Source organism: Delphinapterus leucas, chromosome 11 (genome assembly GCF_059928025.1).
Source record: "Delphinapterus leucas isolate spDelLeu-1000000601 "Yukka" chromosome 11, BTC_Dleu_Yukka2, whole genome shotgun sequence".
NCBI classification, from domain to species: Eukaryota; Metazoa; Chordata; class Mammalia; order Artiodactyla; family Monodontidae; genus Delphinapterus; species Delphinapterus leucas.
The window spans coordinates 2363350-2389116 of record NC_143139.1 but is presented as its reverse complement, the minus strand read 5'-3'; the positions used below and the strand labels follow the sequence as shown (position 1 = coordinate 2389116).

General features: G+C 51.1%; 2 protein-coding genes across 2 annotated transcripts in view; one reads left to right on the top strand and one right to left on the bottom strand.

The window, feature by feature from the left end:
- WNT5B (Wnt family member 5B) overlaps positions 1-25767 on the top strand; it is a 94352-nt gene that overhangs the window by 26861 nt on the left and 41724 nt on the right. The gene's annotated exons all lie outside the window — the stretch shown is intronic.
- Positions 17344-21787, bottom strand: FBXL14 (F-box and leucine rich repeat protein 14). The gene has a single exon (XM_022566925.3). The coding sequence runs from the start codon at positions 20707-20709 to the stop codon at positions 19507-19509; it is 1203 nt and encodes a 400-aa protein (XP_022422633.1). The 5' UTR covers positions 20710-21787; the 3' UTR covers positions 17344-19506.

The window sequence follows — 25767 nt, the reverse complement described above, 5'->3', positions numbered from 1 at the left end:
GCCAGTCTGGAGGTCCATTCCCCTCCCCAGATATCAACTACACGCATGTTTTTATTTCTTTTGCTTCAACATATGATATCAGTAGAAAAGCAGACTTCTATTTCTTAAAAAACAATAAGTTTAAAGCCACGGGACTAGATAATCACTGCCTCTAAATCTTAGTGATTCAATACGAGGTCTACCCTCAAATTGTCCACACCCCTGGATGCTACTCTCATGTTTTTAGGAAGGCTCCCTACACCACAGGTCTAAGCCTGCCAGGTTCACATGTAGGGAAGCTCATGCCCTGGGACCCTTACACCAGAGTCCAAACCAGAAGGCCCACTGGGCAGCAGGAAGGGGATTCTTATCAGTGTACCGGATGTAGGCAGCAGTTTTAGAACAATCAAAAGAGACAAAGTTCTCCAACCCCATGGCTGTCAGAGTTGGACTAACAGCTGGTAGAGAGCTTTGGAAGAGAACGTTAGTGAACATTGAGCCTCTCTGGGCTTCCTCAGCTGTGTCCTGTGGAATCCAGTCCCTGTGGCTATGAAATGTGGGCCAGGAGAATTTGATGGATCAAATTGACCAGGTAATTTGAGAAGAGGCAGTGAGAACTGTGATGGTGGGATACAGTTTGCTAGTTACCAGTTTTCCCTCCTTTTGTCCCCAGCGATTCTCCCTGGTCCCTGCAGGAGGGGCCACCACCAGGGGGTCTCTCCACGCCGGGAGGGAGGGCAACGTGCTTAGTTCACCTCTCCTTGCCTCTCTTCCATTGCTTACCCCAGTCCTCTTTAAATCTGTGTTCTTTCACAAAGCAGCCCCTCACTCATGGAAGTGAGCACCTTGGTTTATAAAGCCAGGAAATTATTCCTCAGGACCAGAGAGAGAGAAAGACAAAACCAGAAGCAACAACAAACACAACAGAAGATGTAAGTGGAAGACGTATATATTCTACATCGTTTCCATTAACAGGAAAACTCTACAGGGAGAGACTGCATCTGTGTGAAATGTGTGGTGGATTTCTTTCACATAGGGACACTCAGAAACATTACTAATGAATGGTAATGATTTGTCAAGTGATTGAAACTGTTTCAGGGAAGGACCAGGGGAATGAAATATGGAGACATTTCTATATCCTGGAGGGAATTGCTAGGCAGGTCATCCAGGTGTGTTTTCCTTGGGGAGTTGTGAATTCCTTGTGTGTCCAGCTATCACTGTGTAAACATAGTTTGCTTTCTCAGAAACATATATCATTATTACATATATCATCATCTTATGTATAGATGTACATATATATGTAGACACACGTATACATATATCCACACATATACATACACTTGTCTATAATGAAAGTGTGCTTCCTTGAGGTCACTTTGGGCAACACAAAGTATAGTCCTGAGACATTAAGAATAACCCAGAATTGGGAATTCCCTTGCAGTCCAGTGGTTAAGACTCCGCACTTCCAGTGCAGGGGCACGGGTTCAGTCCCTGGTCGGGGAACTGAGATCCTGCAAGCCGCGTGGTGCGGCCAAAAAAAAAAAAAAAAAACAGAATAACCCAGAATAATTATCCTTCATAATGTAATAATAATTATCTTAAAAACATTTTCATGAGGGTGGGGTGTAAAGAATGCATTGAAATTTACAGAACTAAAAGGAAAAGATGGGTGCCTCTTCACCTCTATGCAAGTAAACATAATCAGTGTTGTATTGATGGAGACTGTATATAAGTCAAAGGAATGGGGTCGCCTAAATCCATCCTGTCTCTTCGTCTTGCCTTATTTTTTTTCCTCCTTTTCTTTTTTCTTTCCTTTCTAAGGTGGAGAAAGGTGGTGGTTGTTTGGGTAGATTATTTGTGAGATCAGGGAGAGTGAGACAAGGAAGGGAAGGTGGCCGGTCACAGCAATGACTGACTGCCATTGACAAACAAATGTCGCACGGCATGAGGACTATTGACCATAATGGCAGACTTAACTTGTCCTTGTCTTTTAGTAGCCTCTGACCCCAGACTCAGCAGACCCGGGTTAAGAGGAGCAGGGCTACGCGTCGGCACTGGTGGTCTGTCCTTTGGCCACCGTTACCGGGGCCACTTGGGAGATCTCCAAGGGGATAAAAATCAAGAGCGGCCGAGGAGAGTTAATACCATTTGGTCCCCACAATCATATCATCAAAGATGTATTGAATATTTAGTGTATGCCCGGACCCAAATGGGCAAAATGGTGAAGAAACTTAGGTTCTGTTCTGCTTTGCTCACTTAGTCCACAGCTCAGCTTCACTGGCCTGCACCTGCCTCACTTTTTCACCTGTAAAACCAGACAAAATACCAGACGTAATCCTTGCCATCAGATCCTGGAGGGCTACCAAGCCAGTTCCCGGGGGCTGCCGGACGGAGGCCGCTGGGGAGCTCAACCTGGATAGGACACACGCCCCAGGGGCTGGAGTGGGGGATTTCCCAGCGAGCACTCATCCCCACCAGGATGGGCAAGGAGGGCTCTGCCCAGAAATGCAGGATCTGGAATTAGAAGGGGGGCTTCTGTGCCCTGAGCGCGCGAGAGAGGGCTCCCACCGCGGGCTCTGCACCCGCAGGACGTGCTCGCAGAGCCGAGGTTATTCCACTCTTGGTGATCGCCTGTCGTCTCTCCACTCTTGGTGATCGCCTGTCGTCTCTCCAGGAGATGACTTTTTCAATTAGCAAAGCTTAAGCCACGGAGCTCGTCAATGGCATAAACCGAAATCATGCTTTAAAAAGATTCTTGAAATATTCTAATCACGTATGTTGTTTCCCTGACTTTGAAATGGTTACCTTGGGACAGGAACACAGCAGTTATCAGAGTGACTATTTAAAAACCTGGGTTTTTAATAGGTTTCTCACTAGCAAGGTTAGTGCAAGATTGTCTCTGTCCCATTTGTCTTCCTCAAGTAAGAGTCACCTGAGCCTGTGTGCAGAGTGTGTATCTCTCCTCCGCTTGTTCCCCGGGTGTCTGTTGAATGCCTGCTGTACCCCGAGTGCTTTCCTGAGTGCGGCGGTTACCAAAACGAAGGCAGTTCTGAGCTTCGGTCATTCGAGACCTCGCCACCGAAGCCTAGTATTTCTATAAAGTCGTAAGTTCCATAACTGCAAATTCTTCCACCCAGGGGACTTCAGAGATCCATCAGCAAGGGTGGGCAGGAGTGACCAAAGCTGAGGGCACAAGAGAAGACACCCAAGCTTTTGGCCTGGGGGAGTCAGGAAAGGCAGGCAGGTCAGCAAGATAGAGCGTTTTAGGGGAGAGTGTGACAATTCATGCAAAGGTTAGTTTGTTTTTTTTTTATGCGGTACGCGGGCCCCTCACTGTCGTGGCCTCTCCTGTTGCGGAGCACAGGCTCTGGACGCGCAGGCTCAGTGGCCGTGGCTCACGGGCCCAGCCGCTCCGCGGCATGTGGGATCTTCCCGGACCAGGGCACGAACCCGTGTCCCCTGCATCGGCAGGCGGACTCTCAACCACTGCGCCACCAGGGAAGCCCTGGTAATTACTAATTTTTTCTCCTCCCACAAAGGCTGTAAGCATTGTGGGACTGGAACCAAGCTTGGTTCATTGCTGTACCCTCAGCCCTTGGTACAGAGCCGGCACCGGGTAGACACTGGATACAGACTCTCATACTTATTAGTTGAATGCCATCCAGCTGCCCATGACTGGGAGAGCCTTCTAGGGTGAGGGAGAAATGCAAAGATGTCAAGTGCTGATACTGGAGCCTCAGACAACGTGGGGACACGGAAACGGGGGGCTTCACAAAGTTCACGTGAGCCCGGCCTTGGAGGGTGAGAAGCGCTCTCCAATCAGACGGAGGAGAAGAACATTCTAGGCCTGGGGCATAGCATGCACTGGAGTTCAGGAGGATGAGGGCTGGTGGGAGGTTAGCCTCGAGGTGTGACTGGGGCCCCGACGGCTTTCAGGACCTTAGTGAGGAGCTGGGACTTTATTCTTTACCGACAGGAAGCTGGTGGAGGTGTTTAAGCAGGATTGCAGTGTGATTGGTATCCCTTTTTAGAAGACATCTCTGGGGATAGAGAGGTTGTGAACCCTCCCCCCTGAAAAATGCATTGTTGGCAAGCACCCAGGTGACTCCCGTGTAAAGGTCATCCAGAGACCACACCTGGAGAAGCGACGTGTGAACCAGAGGCAGGGTGCGTGCAGGCTGGTGGCGGAGCGGGGACAGCGCACGCACCCAGGAGCTGATGAGGGCCACGCGGCCGGCTTGGTCGGGGCGATCTCCAGACCCTTCCTCTGAGGGTTCCAAATGCGGGGCCTCGGCGATAATAAACCCCACGAAGTTTTGCAGACCTGCCTTGTGTCTGCTTTAACGGTCGGGTGTGGGCGGCAAGCAGGAGCCTGCCTTCCCCAGGGACCTGGCTGGTCGCAGCCCCAGGTGTTCCGCTGAGCACTTCAGTACAATTCAAGCATCGTCAAGGTCATCGAGAGGTTGGTAGGAGTTTGTTGGAAAAGTTAGGGGCCTTCTTTTACAAGCGGTCTTTGATGAACTCGATAGTGTATTTCAAAAGTACTTTTAGGTCAGTCATGGTAGACAAATTGCTCCTGAGCTAGATGAGAAAGGTCTGAACACAGCATCAAGTACAGCACTTAGTATCAAAGCATACTCTGCTTGTCTTTCATTTGCCCTTAAAAATCTATACAAACAGATGTGAACAGACTCTGGACTCTAAGAATAATATTTCCTATGGACATATATGGACAGATAAGCAAAACCCTGAGGGAGGAAAAAAAACTTCTATGAAAATAAAAATGAAGATCCTCCACAGCTTTTTCCTCCTTTGCTCACTGGGGTCCATTTCTTCCACTTGAGATAAAAGTAGTTCAGTTTCTCAGGAGATGCTGATTAAAAGCTGAACAAAAGGAAAGTCAGGCTAGACAGGCTATCTACCTAGTAGGTACCTACCTACCTACCTACCTGTCTCTGGCCCTGAGTATTCCAGCCATGAGCACAGGTCTTTGTGCAGGACTGGGGTTAAAGGCACTTTAAACAAACACTGACAGTGGCCCTGGGACCATGTCCTCCTCCTTGTTGGTCTCCCAGCTCCCGCTCGCCCCAGAAGCCCACATGTGAAGCTCACGCAGGATGCTCTGGGGTCTGGTGGACCCTCTCCGCCCCCAGCACCGGGGTCCTTGCCCCCGGAGCTGCTGTTGGCTTCTGTCCAGCTGTGTCTGCATCGGAGCTGACAGTCCTGGGAGCCCACGGAGGTGCCTGGCAGCCTCCCGGGAGCCACGGTGAGCGGAGCGTGTGCTGGGTTTTCACACTCGCAGAGGGAGGGTGAGGGCAGGTGCCACCCTGAGGGCGGCGTCTTGGGTCCTGGGGCTCACGCTGGGCTCAAGCCCCCAACCTTCTCCCTCTGTGGGATCTTGGGGCAACGGGGTCCCGGCTGCAGGGGAGCCCCCAACCCGGGGCCTGTGCCCTGGGCTCGTGTCTACCCGGAGATGCCTGCAGAGGTGTGCCCCCCACACAGCCCAGCGGGGTTTCTGTCTACATTTCACTGGCTTCGAAGGGCAGAAGGAACCCTTAAATCACTCCTTTCCTTCTCACAAACCCTTTCTCTAATAGAACAGAGTGACCAGAGAGGATGCAGGGACAACTCAAACCATCCTGGACATCAGGGACCTGGGCCGGCCTGGCCTCCCTCGAGGCTGTTTAGCTTGTGCGTCACTGACAAAGTCCAGGCCAACCTGGCTGACCCGAGCCAGGGGCCTGGGCCGGAGGGAACTTGGCCTTGGATGGCGTGAACCTCAGCTCCGCCTCCTGGGCCGCAGCCTGGCCTTCTGCACCGAGCACTCTGGGAAGCAGGACCCCCCACTGTGTTTCCCCCTGAAACACACAGGAGACACTCCTCTGGGCACCGAGAAGGGGGTCTGCAAGGAAGCCCGAGCAGGGCCTCTGCCACGATCACTGCCAAATAAAACATTTACCAAGCGAAAGATAGCCTTGAGCCCACACTAATTTGTATTTTTAAAAAATCATTCATAGGGGCTTCCCTGGTGGCACAGTGGTTGAGAGTCCGCCTGCCGATGCAGGGGACGCAGGTTCGTGCCCCGGTCCGGGAAGATCCCACATGCCACGGAGCGGCTGGGCCCGTGAGCCATGGCCGCTGGGCCTGTGCGTCCGGAGCCTGTGCTCCGCAACGGGAGAGGCCACAGCAGTGAGAGGCCTGCGTACCGCAAAAAAAAAAAAACTCATTCATAAACTCGAGCATTTAAACTATTAGTTAGGAATTAATCCAAATAAACGGGCAGGCTCCTGTGATGTGAACCCACCGTCATATGGGTTGGTCAGAAGGAATACTTGTCCGCGTTTTTATAGGCTCTTAAAGCGGTTTTAGCTCCATAACTGATAAAGCCGGGCTCAAGCGCTATCAGCCCTGCCGCGTGACTGTCAGCACCACATAGATAAGCTCATCATCGTCCCAGGAGGACCTGGAAGAGGTTCTGAAGCTGGTGACCCAGGGGGAAGTAGCCTCAGTTGCCCGATTACCGTGGACCCTCTGGGGGCCTAACCTGTGCTGACACATGGTTAATTTCAAGATCTTATACAGATCAAAAGTAAGATCATCAGCCCCAAATTGGGGGCATTTGTCACCTCACCACTGTTGTCAACTCTGAAAGCTGGAGTTGGGTCCAAAAGGATACGGTCCACTGCCACGGGGCCCCTCGGGGGGGCGGGGGGAAGTGACATCACGTGAGGATCGAAAGGCAGCTTTTTGCCACATCCAGATTTTTCTATTCTGGGTGATTTTTTTAAATACAGAATTTTGGGTCTTTTTTAAAAAAATGTTTATTCATTTGGCTGCACTGGGTCTTAGTTGCGGTGTGCGGGACCTTCGTTGGGGCGTGCGTGATCCAGTTCCCCGACCAGGGATCGAACCTGGGCCCCCTGCATTGGGAGTGTGGACTCTTAACCACTGGACCACCAGGGAAGTCCACAGATTTTTGAAATAAAGATTTATGTATGTATCACTTTTAAGAACAGCCTTAACTGGGCAGGCATATTGTAGTAATGATAATATTTGAAAGCTTCGGTGTAGAGATTGCCAGTCGGCTGCAGGAATGGCAGCCATCACTCTCTGGCCACCACAGTCTGGATGTTTCTGGGAAGCTCCGTGGCTGTTGGGAGGTGCTGGGGATAGGCTTGTAGGGCAGGGCAGGGAAGCCCAGGGCCTCAGAGTCAGGAATGCTGTGGTCCCCGCAGGGCCTGCGGGTGCTGGATTGAGATTGTTAGGCATGGAGCTGGTGGTTTAGAGAATTAGGTGAGTCGGAATATGAGTGCGCCCATAACGACGGAAAATGAGTGAACAGCAGAATTTCAGAAATATGAAGCAATTGCACAGAGACAGTTGGGGCAGGAGTGAGATGTCACCTGGTTTATCAAGAGCAGGAGAGGAAGAGCTGAAGAAAATACTGTGGAGAAATGAGGCTCCGCTTCTCCTGTAGTTCCCCACCCAGTGTGATCCGGAGAAGCAGTGTTTCCTATCTTCTTTGGGATAGAGACGGTCCACTGTCTCTCCTGTGATGCCCTTGAATGTATCACTTCACCTTTAGGAGAAGAAGTTCATCTTCTCCTAAAGCAGGATGAAAACTGTTCATTCCTGGACTGATAACATTTCAACCTCAAGATATAATTTCATTTTCTCTTTAGACCTTGAACAAAACTTTCTCGTTAATTTGAAAGCCCATATTTTGTACTTCTTAATTCTAAGTATGTTCATCTTGTATTTTGAGTGGAAAATTAAGAGAGTTGGTCTTAAGTTGATTTTTAGAAACCTTTGTGATCTAGTGAGAGTCTGAAAGAGGTTTACATTCCAAAGTACTAAAAGTTTCATCTGCCCTGAGAAATCTGAGATGTGTTGCTGTCCGTATTTTATCAGATTATTGTTTCCAAATTGCTATTTTACTCTCCCCCAAACTGGTTCTGGTAAAGAAACAACTGATATTCTGTTCGACAGAGTATGTTAAAAGGATGGAGAAGTATAAGAATAATGACGAATACAAAATAATGGTGGTAAGCCCAGGACAGAGGTAAGCCAGCATTCTGTGTGGTAGGTGACTCAGGAAGTATATTGGGAGAGGGGGCTTTGGGACCCCTCCCCTGTAAGGCAGGCTTATGTCATGCGTTGCCCTTATTTCAGGAGGCAGGCCCCCTCAGGCTCTACTTTCGAGATGGTCCACTGTCTCCTGCGATGCCCTTAAATGTATCACTTCACCTTTCCAGAGAAGCTCATCTTCTACAGCAGGGCGAAGGTTACTCATTCCTGGAGAAAGCCGTCACGCTTTGAAAACCAGCAGAAGTGATTCAGCAAACGTGTTTGTCACGATTTGGGGAGAGGACCCCACAGGGTCCACCCTGACTTGCTTTCTTTAGGGGAACTATGTGGTCCCCTCCTCCTGTAACACCCACCAAAGGAACTATGAAGGCCAACATGAAATACTAGTATGCTATCTGCATCGTGTTTCGTGTAAGATATTAAACGTAAGAATTGTGTTTCTCTCCATCTACTTCTTGATCGTTTAGGGTCCTTCTGAGACAGAACTGCAAAATCAATGAGGCAAAACATGTCAGTAAGTCATAAATACTGACGAAAACAGGCCAGAGGTATTGTTTTGCCTTTGGTAGTTGCTTTTATTTTAGGGACTTTGAAGAAAGGACCTGAAAATTCTCACTCAGCCTGGTATTTATTTTGAAATATACGCTGACCTCTGACTTTCAGAGCCAAGCAGCCTAATCCTGGATCATCCCAGAATGAGTTTAGGAATTTGTGATCATGTCCTTTTTACTGGGGATCTGCACACATCGCTAACCAGCTGGTTTAGAAGGATGAGCCGCTTCTCTTGGCTGAAATAAAAGGATGAGAACAGAGGGCCAACCTGAGATGTTCACCTTTTATCAGTTGATCTTTAATGAACGTTCCTGTACGAATGACATCAGAAAAGGTCCTTCCCAATGTACAGGGAAGACAAACTCCCTTCTGTAGTGTGCATTTTTAAACGATTCCAGATAGGCGGATAAAAATGGTTGGTGTCTTGTATTTTCATCCATGCTTTGCCTTAGGAGTTTCCTGGATATTTGCTCAGTGTGAGGGGAAGGGTCAATGTATATAAATAAGGAGGAGGGGATCTGGCGACATTGGGAACACGACCTCTTGCCCTCCAAAGCCTGGGAAGCCCCAGTGAATGCTCCCACCCCCAGCAGCGTATGGACCCTCCCCTCTGCATACAGAGTGGGGTCAGAGGTTAATGAATGAGGGCTCTCCCCACACACGGGAGCCTGCTCCATAGTGGTTTTATAAATAGGGGCTTAAACGGGGTCAGAATAGGGCCTGCATGTTGCTTCCAGACTCTCTCAATCTTCCTGAAGCGATGGTGTTCAAAGATGCCACCCTTCCACGGGGCAGGGAGAGGTGAGGCCTGGTGTGCAGAGATCTGGGTGGCTTCCCCCAGCCCCAAGCATGTCGAGCAGGACCAAATGGAAAACAAAGCGGGGGAGGGCCTCGTTGCCCCTATTCTTCTCCGTAATCCCTTAAAAAATAATTGCAGACCCAACCTCTGGCCTCCAGCACATTTTCCACTTGATTAGAGGCCTTTGTGAGGTGGGAAAGGGACCCGCAGGCCTGTACATTGTGCGAGGCCTGAAATGTCCAGCTGGGATTTTTTTCCATCAAAAGAGGATTTTAGTAAAACCGTTATCAGGGGCTTAGGGGAGCGGAGCTGCTGAGCTGCGCGGCGGGCGGATTAGCACCAGCCGGCCTGTCTGGGCTCTGGGAGGCGGGAAGGTGTCGGCGGCCCCGCGAGTTCACGACAGGTGCAGAGGCAGGAGCGGCCGAGGGCGCGGAGAACCCCAGGCGTGGGGTGCTCGTGGGGCTTTCCCTCCGGGCATCAGGCAGAAGGCGCCGGGTCAGGGGCTTGGGGCCTGCACAGAGGGGCCTGTCTGCTCCAGGTCGTGCCCACCGCGTGCCTGGCTCCCACCGCAGGCCAGCCTGCACACCCGTCGTGGTCTCCATTGACTCAGGGACCGGGTGGCCCGGCCGGACCACTTCAGAGGGCCAGTGATGGCCACATGGTCCCTGTATTGTGGGGAGGACGGAGCAGACAGAGGAAGGTGAGGGGTGTGTGCACGTGTGGTGCTGGCCGCCTGGCTTTGCTCACTGTGTCGGGGCCTCTGGGGCAGGGGCTGGGGACATTACCTAAAACAGAAGCTGTCTCCGTGGGGTGACTCGAGTGCTGGCCGGGACAGAGCGCAGAGGCCCGACTCCTGGGGATCGAGAGACAGAGTCCAGGCCAGGGGAGCCTCACGACACAGGAGGTGTTACGTGACAGCCCTGGGACGCTGTCGTTCTGGGTGATTTTCTCTGCAGGATGGGGAGAGTGGGTAGCACAGAACCTTTGTCCTGACGGTGACGGCCAGGAGGCTGGGCAGTAACAGCCACACTCTGGGAGTGGGACCCATCACCTTACCGGGGGCCCAACACCCTACTGCCAACTCCTCAGGCCAGCCCGGGGACCTAGTAGTCGGAATTTTTGTCTCGTGTCCGAGTCACACAACCAGAGGAAGAAGGACTGTCTTCCTGAAAACACGAGTAGCCCAGGAACGCCGCTCCCGGAGATGGTGGCCCCAAGCACCCCTCCCAGCTCCTCCTGGGGTCCAGGCTGGGCATGCTGGCCGTTGGCCTCCCCTACACTCACCTCACCTGGTCTCTGTTTATTGCCCTGGTCCCCTCCGTGTCCTCTTTTCTCTCCTCGGCCACCTGTTTTCTTTATCCGGGTTGTTTCCCTGAATCTGTATTCGTTCTGCGTGTCACTGACAACAGTGTATTTCAGCCTGAGAGTCCACGGAGCGGCCGGGAGGTTTTCTGGTTTCCTACGACCTTCTTGGTTGCTGGCAGGAGCAGTGATCAGCTTCGTGCCTGGGCCCTGAGTTCCAGAAGCTTCTCCTTTCTCTTCTCCCATTCTCTAACCAAAAATGACCTTTGCATCACCGTGCTGGTGGCGAGCCTCATTGGGATGGCACGGCATGGCAGGTGCAGCCGCGGGACACGGCCACCTCCACCTTCCACACTTTTATTCCACATCTGCACCTGCCCTTCAGATCCTTGCTTTCATGCCCCGAGGCCAGACGGTCGGGGCCAAGACGGCGGGAGACCCCAGCCTGTCCCTCGTTGTGGCGTTTTATGGAATCTGGCCAAGTTGGCTCAGAAGTTCTTTCTCCTTCATTTCTGCTTCCTGTTTCTAATGTCTGTTTTCCAGGGGAGGAATTTAGGTATGTGAGCAACCTCACTGCTTTCTCAGGGCTCTTAATCATTCTCACTTTCATGGGCTCCTTTAGAAGATCCTCATGCTGATAATAAAAAACTAAAAATTGATACTCCTAAACATTTTTTAATATTTTTGTTTGTGTGTGTGTGTAATTTTAAAAAGCCAGCACTTTTGCTCCTCCTGTTAAAATGGATGTTTCCATGTATGAGTGTAAACTTTTTCCCAAGTTGTTCTCCCAAACTCCCCGAATATGGCAATCTAACAGGATCTGTATGAGATGGTCTTAAAGAAAAGTTAGGAGTTGATGTTTGATTCCCGCCAGCTACATCAGGGAAACGTCCCTAAGGCGCATCTGATACCTGCTCCCAAACCGAGTGCCGGGCACCGGGGTCCCTGACTCCACCAATACTTAAAAATTCCATTTTATCTTCTTGGCGACATGAGGTTGTCTCGCCGGCTCTCACTCACACCGGGAAGGTCTTTGTGGGGAGGTGACCGGGGGCACCTGCCGGAGGGCATCCGGCTCACAGGCAATGCTGCCACCTGCTGACGGGTCTCGGGGCTAGCAGGCGCCGTGGATAAAGACAGTCCGTCTTTCCACGTGGAAAACATACGTGGAGTTTTGCATGAACCGTACTTTACTTTTCTGCCCCACAGTGGATCCTAAAATCGTCTTAGTGCACCTGGGGTAAAGGAAAGCACGAGGTCAGACGCCCGCCTCTGACACTGGTGTGGCCACGACGCAGGGCTGCATCCCCGCGGGGAGGGTGAATGGGTGGGAGAAGGTGGGAGAGGGTTTGCGGGGGATGGGAAGGTCGAGGAACACCGCAGCAAGAGGCAAAGATTGACTTTCCACCCCTGCCTTTCACGAGGTGCCGTGCGACCTGTCTCCTAACTTACAGAGACGCAGTTTAGCTTCCGATGCAAGCAGGGGTGAGGCTGTCACTGCGAAACCCTGTGCTCTGCTGTACTGGAGTGAATTTCCGCGGGTTCTCCTGTGATTCCGATGAGCATTAGATCCTTGCGTGTGGGGAAAAGATAGGCCAGCTGTCTTGCTATGGATCACTGTCCTGTTGCCCTTTGACTCCGAGCACAATGGCCAGGCGTCTGGACGTCAGGGAGGCTGGGAAGGCCAGTCGTCTATCCAGTCCAGGCTCAGAAAACCCAAAGAGCATCTCTGCCTGCTATGTCAGGAAGCTGCGCTGGGAGCTCGACAACGTTCAGGCCACAGAACCTGGCCGTACCGTAGATCCCTGAAAGACACTAAAGTTTGTGCATTCGAAGTGAACTAGAAGAGCTCGAAGTTGTCACTTTAATGCCGTATTTTCATATAGTTTGCTCAAGGCACACCTACTGGCCTTTTTTCTTTTTCTTTTTGGTAGTTCATAGCAGTGGGCTTTGAAGCTTAGCCAAGGTTTAAAACGCTGAGGTAAAAATGGAAGGCCCTGGTTAGTGTATCTTCCATCTAAGAAGGCTAAGAATTTGAGGGGTTTAACTGTTGCAGTTCTCCCTTATTTCACCCATCTGACCAGTTTTGGCCTCGGTGATTTTACCGAAGATTCTAAGGAATATGAGGACTAGTTTGGGGGGTTCCTCTCTATTTAGAGGCCACTTCTCAAAAAGCAGAATGGAAGCCGGTAGCTATTCCTACACAAACGTACACAAGCGTGTGCATAAAAATGCCAGTTTGGGGTATACCTTTCCTAAGGAAAAACACTATTACAAACAAACATTTGTAGTAAATATTTGCATCATCTTTTTAGATGAGGAAAACAATGCTTTCCAAACCACGTGGAGTAATTCCACACCATTTATGAGAAGTGAATCTGGACTGGGCTCTTTCCCCGCTGCGTCTGTGCCGCTCCTGTCGCTCCGGTCCTGATCTGGCAGGGGGTCACTGCGGGTGCCGTGAGCAGGCCCGAGCCTCTGGAGGGCGGTTGCATCCCCCGGAGAGCAGGGAACCGAGGCGCTGCTGATGTGAGCACACTGGACTAGACCCTTTCACGCTTTCGGGGCAGGAGGGATTTGTAGGTAAAACATCTGTAAAGTCAGGACGTTTTATCCTTGAGTGATGAGAAAACACCTCGTGCTCTCACAGCTCAGTTCTCCTTTGTGACAGGCGGCCCCGGGCGTGTGGAGCTGTGACTTCTCAGCATGGAGGCCTTTGTGTCGTGTTTGTCACCGTCCATGACAGAGCAGTGCCGGAGAGCTGGCCCACGTGCTTGAGGACGACAGGGGACCGACTGGACCCTCACTCGTACTCGGGCCACCCGGTACCCTAAGCCCGTTTACCAACTCCTCGCACTAGCTTTCCGGCTCCTTGAGAAAGGAGTTTGCATGAGTAACGTACACGTCTGAGTTTGCATAAGTAATGCTTATTAAATAATAACTTTCAGCATTCGGGCGTTTACTCCAGATGAAAATAATGTGCTCTAGCTCAGCTCTCTTCAGAAGCAGGGGGTCGGGTGTTGCTTGACAACAGCTCAGGGAAGGACCCCCCGCTCCCTCCTGCTGGGGACCGGCCTCCCCGGTGATGGGTAAAGTCTGGGGTGGTCACCGGGCACAGTCTTTCACCCTCGTCAAGCCTCTTTCCCCGTTTATAAAATTAAATGTCCGGAATCCACCAGCTTCGGGGAAACACAAATCCGGAGACAGGGAAGCCAAACACAGTCGAGACTCCGCGCGTCCGCGGGCCGCATCCACATCCCGCCTGTGTGACCGGGATGCTGTCCACTCTCACAGATGAAAGCGAACGCACAGGACATGGGGCATTTGTCCTTTACACAAAGTGGAAGAGTGATGAGATAATAAAAAACTTAAGTCTTCTTTTAAGAAAATATGTGCACTTTCCTGGGTTAACAAACAGGAGATGGAGGAATTCCACTTGGATTGTTTTGTTTGGGGGGGATGTCAACGTACCCCGTCTCGTGCCGTTACTTCTGCTCTCGTGCCGACTTCCTCTTGCCCTAAACGGGAGGAGTGGCTTTGTCCATGGTACCCAGAGCTCCAGGTGGTACAGGCAGCTCCACCAGGCCACATCAGAGCCACCCCTGCCAAAGAGGAAAAGGCTGAAACTGATCAGTTGTGGACATTTAAAGGTACAGATGTCTGGAAATACCCCTTTTCTATCCGAGACCTGAGTGTTCACTCTTTTCCCAGCTGTGCACTCACCTTGGAGATGTTCTAAATTCTTAATAGTTGGCAGTGATCCAAATATGAGGTCTCCTCTGTCTGACAACATTCACTTTTCAAAAAACTTAACTTGCTCCGTACCATTTGAGCAAAGCACCTTGACAAGATGAGACAGAGGTGTGGCCTGGGCACTGGCTCAGGACTCGATGCAGCTTTCCAATTGCTAATGCTGTGCTTTGCCCAGGACCCACATGATTTCACCAAAAGCCTCGCCCCTGACTCCTCAGGGGTCACGGTGGCACACAATTTAGGTCTTGCCCTCTATTAAAGGGACAGAATTAACTTTTAAAAGGGGGTGATGCAGAGGGGGAAGGGCAGCAGAGGGGGCAACCACGGGTTGACTCACTGGCCCCCTGGCCGCAGCAGAGCCCTGGGAGCAGAGGAACGGTTGTCAGAAGCTGCATGAGGTCTTGGTTTTGTTTTACAAATCTGATCTCTTAATAAGGGGGTCTTATCCTTTGGAAACACAGTGGTCCCTGGGGGCCACTCCCCTCTCCCCTTTGAAAACTTGAGTTCAGATTCTCTAAGTCGGAAGGGAAGGGTTTTACTTATATTGCAAGATCAGCATCTAATAACCACTGTGGGAAAGCACCTGGATTTGGGGGATAAGCCATGCTTCAGTTTACATATCGTATGTCTCCATTTAAGGGAAGCCTCTTACCGTTAAAAAGAAACTACCGTAAAAGGAACATTGGCTTTTTCAGATCTTTGCTGCTGATTTCAATCATGAAAGAATAATGATCGGTTTGAATTTTCTTAACTGTTTAAGGATGTACCGTAAGTTAGGCAAGCATCCTTGTCACTGCTGCCAAAGGTGGGATAAATCAAGTGGGCCCTCCCCGCCTTAGGACGGAGGAATTGGGCAGGCAGGCGTCTATGGCAGGGAGAATTATTCAGCAACACCCAGCACTCTTAGCTAGAGGCCCGTCGTGGTCTTGAGGAGGCTGCAGACACTGTCTGAACCCCGCCGACCCCGCCGTTCACTTACACATCTTTTCAGCAGATGTTTCATGGCTTTTGCCCCATGAGTCTCGGACAAGTACGCGGAACCCTTTCCTGACTGCCACCAACACAGTTCCTCCTGAGGTTTATTGCTTCTAGATGATAAAGTTTACACTAAGTTCCTATTTTGTTTTTTCAGTTCGGAAGTTTTAGCAAATACCTGAGCCAGGTTTTTTCTGTTATTCTAAAAACTGCCCTGAAGTGCCTCTTAACTTGTGCGCCACCCACATGTTACACATCCGCTTATGTTCTTAGCGCTCCTATTCTTTAAAAGCATTTCCTTCCATTCCTGTAGGTATGGTGAGGCCAAATCCACTTCTACTCCCTTTCAAGTGGTGCCCTTGGCCTGAGCTTGTCCATCCTGGGTTCAGACAGCCACCACTCGCTTCTGGGAGGTCGCCTTCCTGGAAACCAAGGTGCGATCAGTAGCTGAACCTCCTCGTGGAGTGGAAGGGGGCTGGACTTAGTGGCTGGCTGACTTCAGGCGAGCAGTATTCTCATCTGGAAAAGAGGGTACCTTTCAGCAGGTTGCTTTGAGGACTCGGAGAAATTTTCAAGTACCAGGCAGAGCACATCATTGGTTCTCAACCCTGACTCCTTTCTTTCTGTCAAAAAAGGCTGAAGGATAAGCAGTCTCTGACTGATGCAAGGCGGTTCATTCATCTTTCCCGAGACACTCAGATACATTCTAAACTATGCCCAGTTCAGGATGACGACAGCAGGCCCGTGATCTTAACTTCCAAACAGTAATTTACCAGCCTTGAGTCAAGCTTATATTTAACCTTTAAAGTAAAAACCAAGACGAAGCAGAGAAACAGAAAACCTTCCAGTTATAGCTGGTAGGATTACTTTTTGTATTAAATGAAGGAGGTGAGCACAGAGCCCAAGACTTAGGAGGTGCCCAGATTCTTACTGACTGAATCTGCACAGCCACACGATCTCTTGGAAGAAGAAAAATAGTGTAAGAAGCTCACAGCTTGTGGAAGCTTCACGTGCTGTAGAGGCAAATGCGAAATCAGAAAGCTGACCCTGATTCACAGTCTCTTCTTACTAGGGTTCACACTTTTTTTTTTTTTTTTTCCCAGGCAGTAAGCACTGTAACCTAAGAGGGAAGAAAGAGATCCACACCTTCCCCAAAGAAAAGGAAGATGGATCTAGTGTCAGGCTCCATTAGACCCACTTGTGATGGCTCTCCAAGAAGGAACAATGCAGCTTTTGTGACAGGCCCGTACAGCAAGCTTGGAAACTTTACAAAACAGTCCTACCCAAGAGAAACCTGGTTCTAGCTCTCTTCCTGGAAAGAGGTGTTGATCCAGGAAAGTTTTGTGCTATTCTTATCGGCTCTTCCTGGGATCAGTATATTTAAAAAAAAAAAAAAAAAAACCCCTCAAAAACAAGTAAGACAGACCTCTGCGAAACAGGAATATGAAAAACCCCACTGCTGGCGCATTTATACACTTCCGTTTCCACAGCCCAACCACAGGGTGTCAGGTGATTTAGTTATTGTCTACCAAAGGGAGCTCTTTGCTGGAATTGTTGGTATTCAGCCCCAATTCAGTCTAAGAACCCTCACCGGGGTTCGAGTGGCCGCCTTCTTAAAATGCAAATGTGCAAGAACTCCAGGCCGGCCTCCCCGCCCCCAGGAAAGTGTCCAACCCGGCGGCGCTGGCGGGGCTGGCGGGGAATGCTAAGGAGGGGCCCAAGCCCCCGCCCTGCCGCACTGCTCACAGAGCCGCAGTCCGCATGACTGAGCGCCCTTAACTTTCCCAACAATGGCCCTGGCGCCCTCCCCGCCCCCTCGCAGCCTCCCCACACCCGCTCAGGGTCAAGAAACCCATCTTTCTTCCCACTTCCACATCTCAGGACGCATTTCTTGAACATCACCCCTAGATCTCATGTCCATGTGGAGAAAAACTGGCCACCCTGGTGAAACTGTGACTCTTACAAATCTGGTTTAAGAAGAAGTTTCATTTTGTTCAGTTTCTTGAAATTTCCATGTTGTTGACAGTTCAGAACCAGAAGTTATATAAATCTCCATTCCAATCACATTTCTAGCAACAAAACATGTAGATGTCAGTGGTGAACCTCACACAGGATACATTTTTCACCATGAGCTCACACCACACAGGCTGCACGGAACTCTGCATCTTATGCTTTTACTTCAGAGACACAAAACAGCACCTCCTACTGTGGCCTGGACCCAAACACACACTGCCTTAAAAATAATGCACAGATACAAGGCTTTTGTTTTTGTTTTTTTTTTTCAAAAACATACTTCATATTTCCTCTTTTATTATATAAATATCAGTTTAACCTTTTACTGTAAGAATATAAATGTTTTAAGAGGATCTTTGTTATTATTTATACAAATTCACAAACAGTACAATTAATTGATAAAGGTCTCTGGGTTTCTTTTACTCCATGGTCTCGCATGTTGCTGTGGAGGATTCTAAAAAACAATAAACAAACCAAAAAAATCCAACAAAAATGTACATCCTACACAAAAGTGATTTTTTTTTTAAAGCCACAAGTCCCAACCCCCATCAAAATAAAGGCATCTACTCCTCCATTTAGAAACAGAATTTTTAAAAACCCACAAACTCCCGTTTTATTAACAGAACAGAGATAAGACATGAATTTCAGTCTCCTCCCCTTCACATTTCAGCCCCTGGGGCTCTGGAAGCTCCTCAGCTCCCAACAGGAACCCTCACTGTGTGACCTTTTCGTGGGGAAACTTGCAAGAGGGGGAGGGCAGGGCAGAATCTGCATATATAATCATCATTTTCAAGACACAGTCTGCATCTCAAACAAACACAAAAAATAACAAAAAACAAAACAGTCCAACTCTCATGTCTCCCACACATTTGTGCTATAAATTAAGTCAAGATTTAGGATCATGGCTGGGCCCTCAAATCCCTATGGACAAGGAGAAAAAGGAAAGCAGTGCCAGAATGTGAAGTGGGATACACGGGGTGGATGGGGTTTGGGAAGAAGCCAAAACAAAAAAGATGTACAAACCCGATGGGCATCTTTCCAGTCCAGGCACAAAAATGTTTCAGTCTCAAAATATCTCTCTTGTAGAATTCCAGGGCTTCAGAGAAAAAAGTAAACTAAAACGAGGTAGCCAGACACACACACACACACACACATATATATATGTATATATATAAATACACACACACATATATATATATAATTTATATATATACACACGCACATATATATATATAATTTATATATATATACACACGCACATATATATATAATTTATATATATATATACACACGCACATATATATAATTTATATATATATACACACGCACATATATATATATAATTTATATATATATACACATATATATATAATTTATATATATATATACACACGCACATATATATATATAATTTATATATATATAATATATAGACTATACTCAGCAGAAAAAAAAAGAGACCATGATGTCAACTTTCTTCAAAAAACTAAAAAAAGAAAGACAATACAGCTGAAATGAGCGTGGGTAGCAGAGTACTGTCAAAGGACTGATGACGAGAGACTGGGATTAGTTACGAAGTGGAAGAAGGGTGAAAAGGCCGTTGTAGTTGGGTTTGCTTTTATACGTTTCGAAATAAAAACCAGATCACAGTATTCAAATGAAAGCTTAAGTGAAGGCAGACATTTTCCCCAACTCCCCAGGGCTGAAAGGACTGGTCACTCCCCACCCCCGTTTCCAAATGCAGCGCGGCGGGGATACAGTAGCTCAATCCGTCCTCCAAACCCCTGCTGGGAAGAGTGGCTGGTGGGTGGCGAGTCCTTCTCCGCATCCTCGGGGAAAAGGAGAGGGTGTGGGTGGCGGAGGGACCCCGGACGCAACGAGGGGGGGCAGGGGAGGAGAGAACGAGCCTGGGGCTCCGCGTCATCGCCCCCACCGCGTCCGCGGCAATGCTCTGGGTCTACGTGTGCGTGTCGAGTGAGCGCGGGGGCCGCGGCGGTGGCAGGAGCACGAACAGGGCGGGGCCGGGGGAGTTGGCGCTGCCGCCCTCACCTGACCTTCTCACTGTCCGTCATCTGCCAGAGGCCCAGGTTGAGTACCTTGAGGCACGGCAGCTGCGTGATGCGCTCCAGGCCGCGCTTGGTGATGCGGGTGCAGCCGTATAGGTCGATGCCGGTGAGCTGGCTCAGGTGCTCGGCGATCAGCTCCAGGCCCTTGTCCGTGATGCGTACACACTGCCCGATGTTGAGTGTGCGCAGCCCGTGCATCTGCCGCACCATGCGGTTGATGCCATCGTCGCTTATGTGGCAGGAGCAGAGGGACAGGGACTTGAGGCCGTCCAGCCCCTGCGCTATGTAAGCCAGGCTCTGGTCCCCCACCTTGTCACAGAAGGACACATCCAGCCCCGAGAGGCGCAGGCTGCCCATGGCCAGATGCATGATGCCCGTGTCACTGATGTTGTCGCAGGAGCGCAGGTTAAGGCTGCGCAGGCTGCCCATGTGCGACAGGTGCAGGAGGCCTGCGTCCGAGATGCCTCCGCAGAAGCTGAGGTTGAGGAGCCTCAGGCCCGTCAGCCCCCGGGAGATGTGCTTCAGAGACAGATCCGTGAGCTTCTGGCAGTCCTGCAGCGTGAGCTGCTCCAGGCCCAGGCAGCCCTCGGCCGCGCTGCGCGTCATGCCGGCCAGGTGCCCGATGCCCACGTCCGAGAGGTGGCGGCAGCTGCGGAGATTAAGGCTCTTGAGGCGCTGCAGGCCCCAGGCGATAAGCAGGAGACCGGTGTTGGTGATGTTGCTGCAGCCGCCCAGCTCCAGCACCTCCAGGCCCTTGAGGTACTGGGCTATGCGGCCCAGGCTGCTGTCGGTGATCTGCTTGCACAGGCTCAGGTTGAGAGCGCGCAGCGAGCCGATCTCCTGAACGAACGCGTGGCCCAGTCCGTTGTCGGTGAGGTTGTAGCAGCCGCTGAGATTGAGGCTCTCGATGTTGGCCATGCCCTGGATCACGTAGCTGAGGCTGCGGCGCAGGCTCAGGATCTGCACCCGGCGGATGCCCCGGGCCTGCAGGCTGGGGAACAGCGACGGGTTGGCCCGGCGCAGGTGCAGCTTGGCCTCCACCCCCCGCCACACCGACTTGTGATAGGCGGCGTCCCGCCAGGCCGTGCACACCTGCGCCGCGCGCCCCTTGTCGCGCACGTCCAGGTAGCCGAAGATCATGGCCAGCAGCTCGGGGAACAGGCACGAGATGTGCGTCTCCATCTTCCTCCCCGCGGCGCCGGGGAGGAGGCGCGGGCCCCGCTCCCGCCCGAGCGACGAGGCGGCTGGCCGGCCGCGCCGCGGGCCCAACGGACGCGCCTCCCGCCTTCCGGCTCGGCGCCGCTCCTCCTCCCGTCCGCGCGTCCTTCCTGCCGCCCTGCCCGCCCTCCCCGCCCGGCGCGCTCGGCGCTCACATCCCGGGCGGGCGCCCCCGCAGCCCGGCCCTTGCTGGGCTCAGCTCTGCCGCGCCCGGCCCGCGCCGCCCCGCCGCCGCCGCCGCCGCGCCCCCGGCCGCATCCTCCGGCGCCGCGCGGGCCGGGCTGCGCGCTCGGGCTGGGCGCCGGGAGGCTGCGGCCGCCTTTGTCCTCGCCCGCTTTTCAAAGCTGCCAGCGGGCCGCCCGCACTCGGCCACCCCGGCGGGGGGACTTCGGGCCGGCGCGCGCTCGGCCCCCGCGTCCGCGCGCGGGGCAGCGCCGGCCGGCACGGAGCGCGCGCGCGCGCGCGGAGCCGACCCGGGGCGAGCGGCGGCCGCGCCGGGGGCGTCCGGGCCGGACCCGCTGCTCTCCGCGCCTCCGCGCCCCCGCCCCCCGCGCTCCCCCGCGCGCGCGCGATGGTACGAGCCTGCGCGCCGGAACTGCCGGCGTTGTCCTGGAAACCGAGCGCCGGCCCGCCGCGGGTTAACCCTGTGCGCGCCGGCGGGGCGCCGGCCGGGCCCGCCGCCACCGCTTCCGCCGCCTCCACCGACCTCGGGGAGCTGCCGGCCACGCCCGGCTCGCGTCTAGGCTCCGCGCCGCCGGTTTCGAGGCCTCCCCGCGCTCTCCTGGCCCAGCCTCCCGCCCGCTCCCTTTATCCTCCCGCAAGACCCTCCTCCCCGGACCGCTGCTCGGTGACCGCCCTGCTCTCCTCCCCGCCTCCGTCCCCGGGGCCCCGCCGCGCGTCTGTGCTGCAGCTTCCTCGGTCCTCCCCAGTGGGCGGCTTCCCACGGTTCCTTTCTCTCCAGTCTTGTGCCCTAAAGTGGGGAGAAACTCAGGACTACCCACGCGTCCCTTAGCCGAGCACGGCCTCCCCCCAGTGCGCACTCTGGATCTAGCCATTACCACTTCCTTCTAGCATGTTCCGGGTGTTTCCAGACACCGCCGCCAGTGCGCTCCCTCGGCTCCTTATGCATCACAACTTCCTCCGCTTCCGCACTCGGCCGGCAGCCCTGGGCTGCGTCGCGTCGCCTCCGCCTGCCTCGCTCCCGGAGGGAGAAACCGCACCTCAACCGTATCGCCACCGCTTTCTTTCCTCTCAGCCTCTTAGACGATGAAGGGCCCAGTTGTGCCGACAGTCAATGTGTTCGTATGTGCCGATACAATTTTATCTTTTGACAAAACAGAGTGGCGATTGGGCTTGGTTTAAGATGCTCCAGCAAATGTCTGTTCGTTTACAAACTGTGTTCTCTGGAACCATGGAATGCTCCAGTCTAGAGCGTGGCTCCGGGGTCTTAAATGCCCATTCAGAGGATAGGGTTTCAAAAGAGATTCATATTAATTACCTTCAAGCCAAGAATTTTGGAGCCAGAAAATGACCCTCTGTGTTTTTAAGGAATTTGTGGATCCACACAACAAGATGCAAGACAGCCTGGTTCAGCTATCAAAACAGGAGAATGGTTTCATTGATTCTTTGAGAACCTGAACAAGGTTTTGACTGGGTTCCATATTCGTTATATGAGGTTCCCTTTAGCCCAGGGGACCAGTAGCGGGCCAAATGCATACAGATAGGTAATAGGCGTAGTACCTTTTTAGACTGCCGCCCACCTCCCCTGTTCCGAAATCAGGAAATGCAGAAGCCAAATCCTTCAACCCACGATGCACGTGGTGCAAGGCCCAGAGATTTCTATAACCCTCCTGGAATCATGCAGGGTTGTGTGGTCATCTAGAGGATTCCAAATGTGCTGTGCAGTGAGAGTCTCGGTTCTGCGCTGCACCTGGGTTGGCACTCTTCTCCTGGGCTGGATCTAGGCCTACACTGGCCTCAGTCACTGCCACCTAAACTTTCACCTTACGCGCTACGTGAAGTGACTTTTCCTGTTGTTCTGTGGATGTAGATGTGTTTGTGTTGATATCAAGGTCTTAATCCACAACACCTTAACCCTCCTTGTCGCAAAACAAAGTGCTAGACCACCAATGGGGTGGCGGGGGGGGCCTGACCTGAAGAGGAGGGGTTTAGTTAGCCGTGCCCCTCCTCCAGACCCGCTGCTGCTCTCAAGTCTGAAAAGTAGTTCAGGTGTGCCCGGAAGCACTTTCTCGAGAAGTTGACCACCTGCTCCTAGCTCTCGCGAAGTTTTTTCTTGAGTTTAACTCTAGAGTGGTATTAATTCGGGACCTTTTATGTAAGGCGTTCAAACATATATGACAAGGATTTTCAGCAATATGATTGTGTTCACGTTCAATAAACAGGAGAAGAAACATCAAGAAGTATCTTACAAAATGCACATTAGTGGGGAAACAGAGTGGCATCAGGTGAGCTCTCTGCTGAGTCTGGGGCATGGAGGAAGTGTCCCCTTTGTGCGGCTCAGTTTCCTTGTGTTTCACTAGGGCAGATTGACTGGATAATCTCCAGGGATCTTCTCAACAGTTACCCTCTGGGAAACCATGAGCCTCTCTGAGCCCTGTCTCAGCCCGACATTTCGCATTGTTCCTAATGCAACCCCGAGAATAGGGATAGTTTCACGTGCACTGGCTTCTTGGGGGTTTCAGTTTAGGCTGTGATTTAGGGCACAAAAATAGGTGGAGGGAATTATGGACCAGAGAAGATGTGTATCAATGTAGAGGGGCCCGTGGACAGCCACTCGTATTTTGAGCCCAGGTCGAGACTTTTGTATGATTCAGCAGCTCGCAACCGAGGTGAAGTTTTTTTCTGAATGAGTTCTGAACTTCTGTTTAGAAGCAGAGGTGATAGCCCTGTGTACAGAGTCTCTAGAACTTTACCAAGAATTTTAAAGACACTGTTTTTTTAGATAGGGTGTGTTTTCCATCTGGGTGGGGCCTGGGAAAATTGTGAGGCCCAACCCAAAGATCAGGCTTACTTAAGGATGTATGCTTCCTGGGACTTCCCTGGTGGCGAAGTGGTTGGGACTCCACGCTCCCCATGCAGGGGGCCTGGGTTCAATCCCTGGTCAGGGAACTAGATCCCACATGCATGTTGCAACTAAGAGTTCTCATGCCACAGCTAGGGAGCCCGCATGTCTCAACTAAGGAGCCTGCGAGCCACAACTGAGACCTGACACAACCAAATAAATAAATATTAAAAAAAAAAAAAGGATGTATGCTTCCTCACACAGAGAGGCAGGAAAGATCAGAAGAGATCCGTAGCTTTTAAACTCCTCATTCAAGAATATATGTGTCCAGGGCTTCCCTGGTGGTGCAGTGGTTAAGAATCCGCCTGCCAATGCAGGGGACACGGGTTCGAGCCCTGGTCCAGGAAGATCCCACCTGCCGCAGAGCAACTAAGCCCGTGTGCCACAACTACTGAGCCTGCGCTCTAGAGCCCACAAGCCACAACTACTGAAGCCCGCGCGCCTAGAGCCTGTGCTCCGCAACAAGAGAAGCCACCGCAATGAGAAACCCGTGCACCGCAACGAAGAGTAGCCCCCGCTCACCGCAACTAGAGAAAGCCCGTGCGCAGCAACGAAGACCCAACTCAGCCAAAAATTAAAATAAATAAAATAAAATAAATTTATTTAAAAAAAAAAAGAATGTAGGTGTCCAGAAACAGTGACCCAGAGTCTAGCTGGTGGGCGTTGGATCAAAGGAGTTAAAACATGTTGTGTGTGCTTTATGTTAACTCTAATGTATCCATGGCACAATGGATGCCTCGCAGTAGGCGCTCTGTAAATGTGGTTGAACTGAAGTGAATGAGAACGATAACAATTATATAATCTCTTTACAAAAGACTTCATACATGTCAAAACTTTTCTGGACCACCAGTAGCAATGGATATCTGAGGTTTATAAGATCGTGCCTTTCCAACTACTTCCCCACTTCAAGGCAACATTCTCTCTATTCCTAAGTAATTCTAAGCAGGAGAGTATCCTGGGGCACCTCTTGATTAGAGAAAAGGTAAGACGTAGTGAGGACTTGATTCACTGAGTGCAAGGAGAAGATTTAACTAGAAACAACAACAGGACAACCTCACTGAATAATGCGCAAAGGACTTGAACAGACAGTTCTCTAAAGAAGGCATACAGATGGTCAACAAGCAGGGGAAAAGATGCTCAACATTAAGCATTAGGGAGATGCTAATCAAAACCACAATAAGATATGATCTCATACCCGTTAGGATGGCTACAATGAATAAAACAGAAAATAACAAGTGTTGGCGAGGAGGTAGAGATATTGGAGCCCTGGCGTGCTGTTGGTGGGAATGTGAAATGGTACGGCTGCTGTGGGAAACAGTATGGAGGCTCCTCAAAAACTTAAAAATAGAACTACCTTATGATCCAGCAATTCCACTTCTGGGCATATACCAAAAATAAATAAAAGCGGAGTCTAGACGCACCATTTGTACACCCAAGTTCATAGCATTGTCTGCAACAGCCAGAAGGTAGGAGCAACCCAAGTGTCCCTCACAGATCATGGATAAACACAAGGCGGTCTCTTCATACGACAGAATATTATTCAGCCTTTAAAAAGGAAGGAAATCCTGTCACACCACAGCATGGAGGGAGCTTGAAGACATCATGCTGAGTGAAGTAAGCCACTCACAGAGACAAATACTGTATTATTTCGCTTCTATGAGGCATGTAGAATAGTCAGAATCACAGAAACAGAAAGGAGAAGGGTGGCTGCCAGAGGCTGAGGGAGGGGAGCTGTTTTGGGGCACAGAGTTTCAGTTCTGCGAGATGAACAAGTTCTGGAAATTTGTTGCACAATGTAAATGTACTTAACACTATTGAATTGTATACTTTAAAATGGCTAAGGTGGTAAGTTTTACGTTATATATATTTTACCACAATTAAAAATGAAAAGATTTAAACAGAACCAACATTGTGAAATGAAGATGTAAATAAATAGGAAA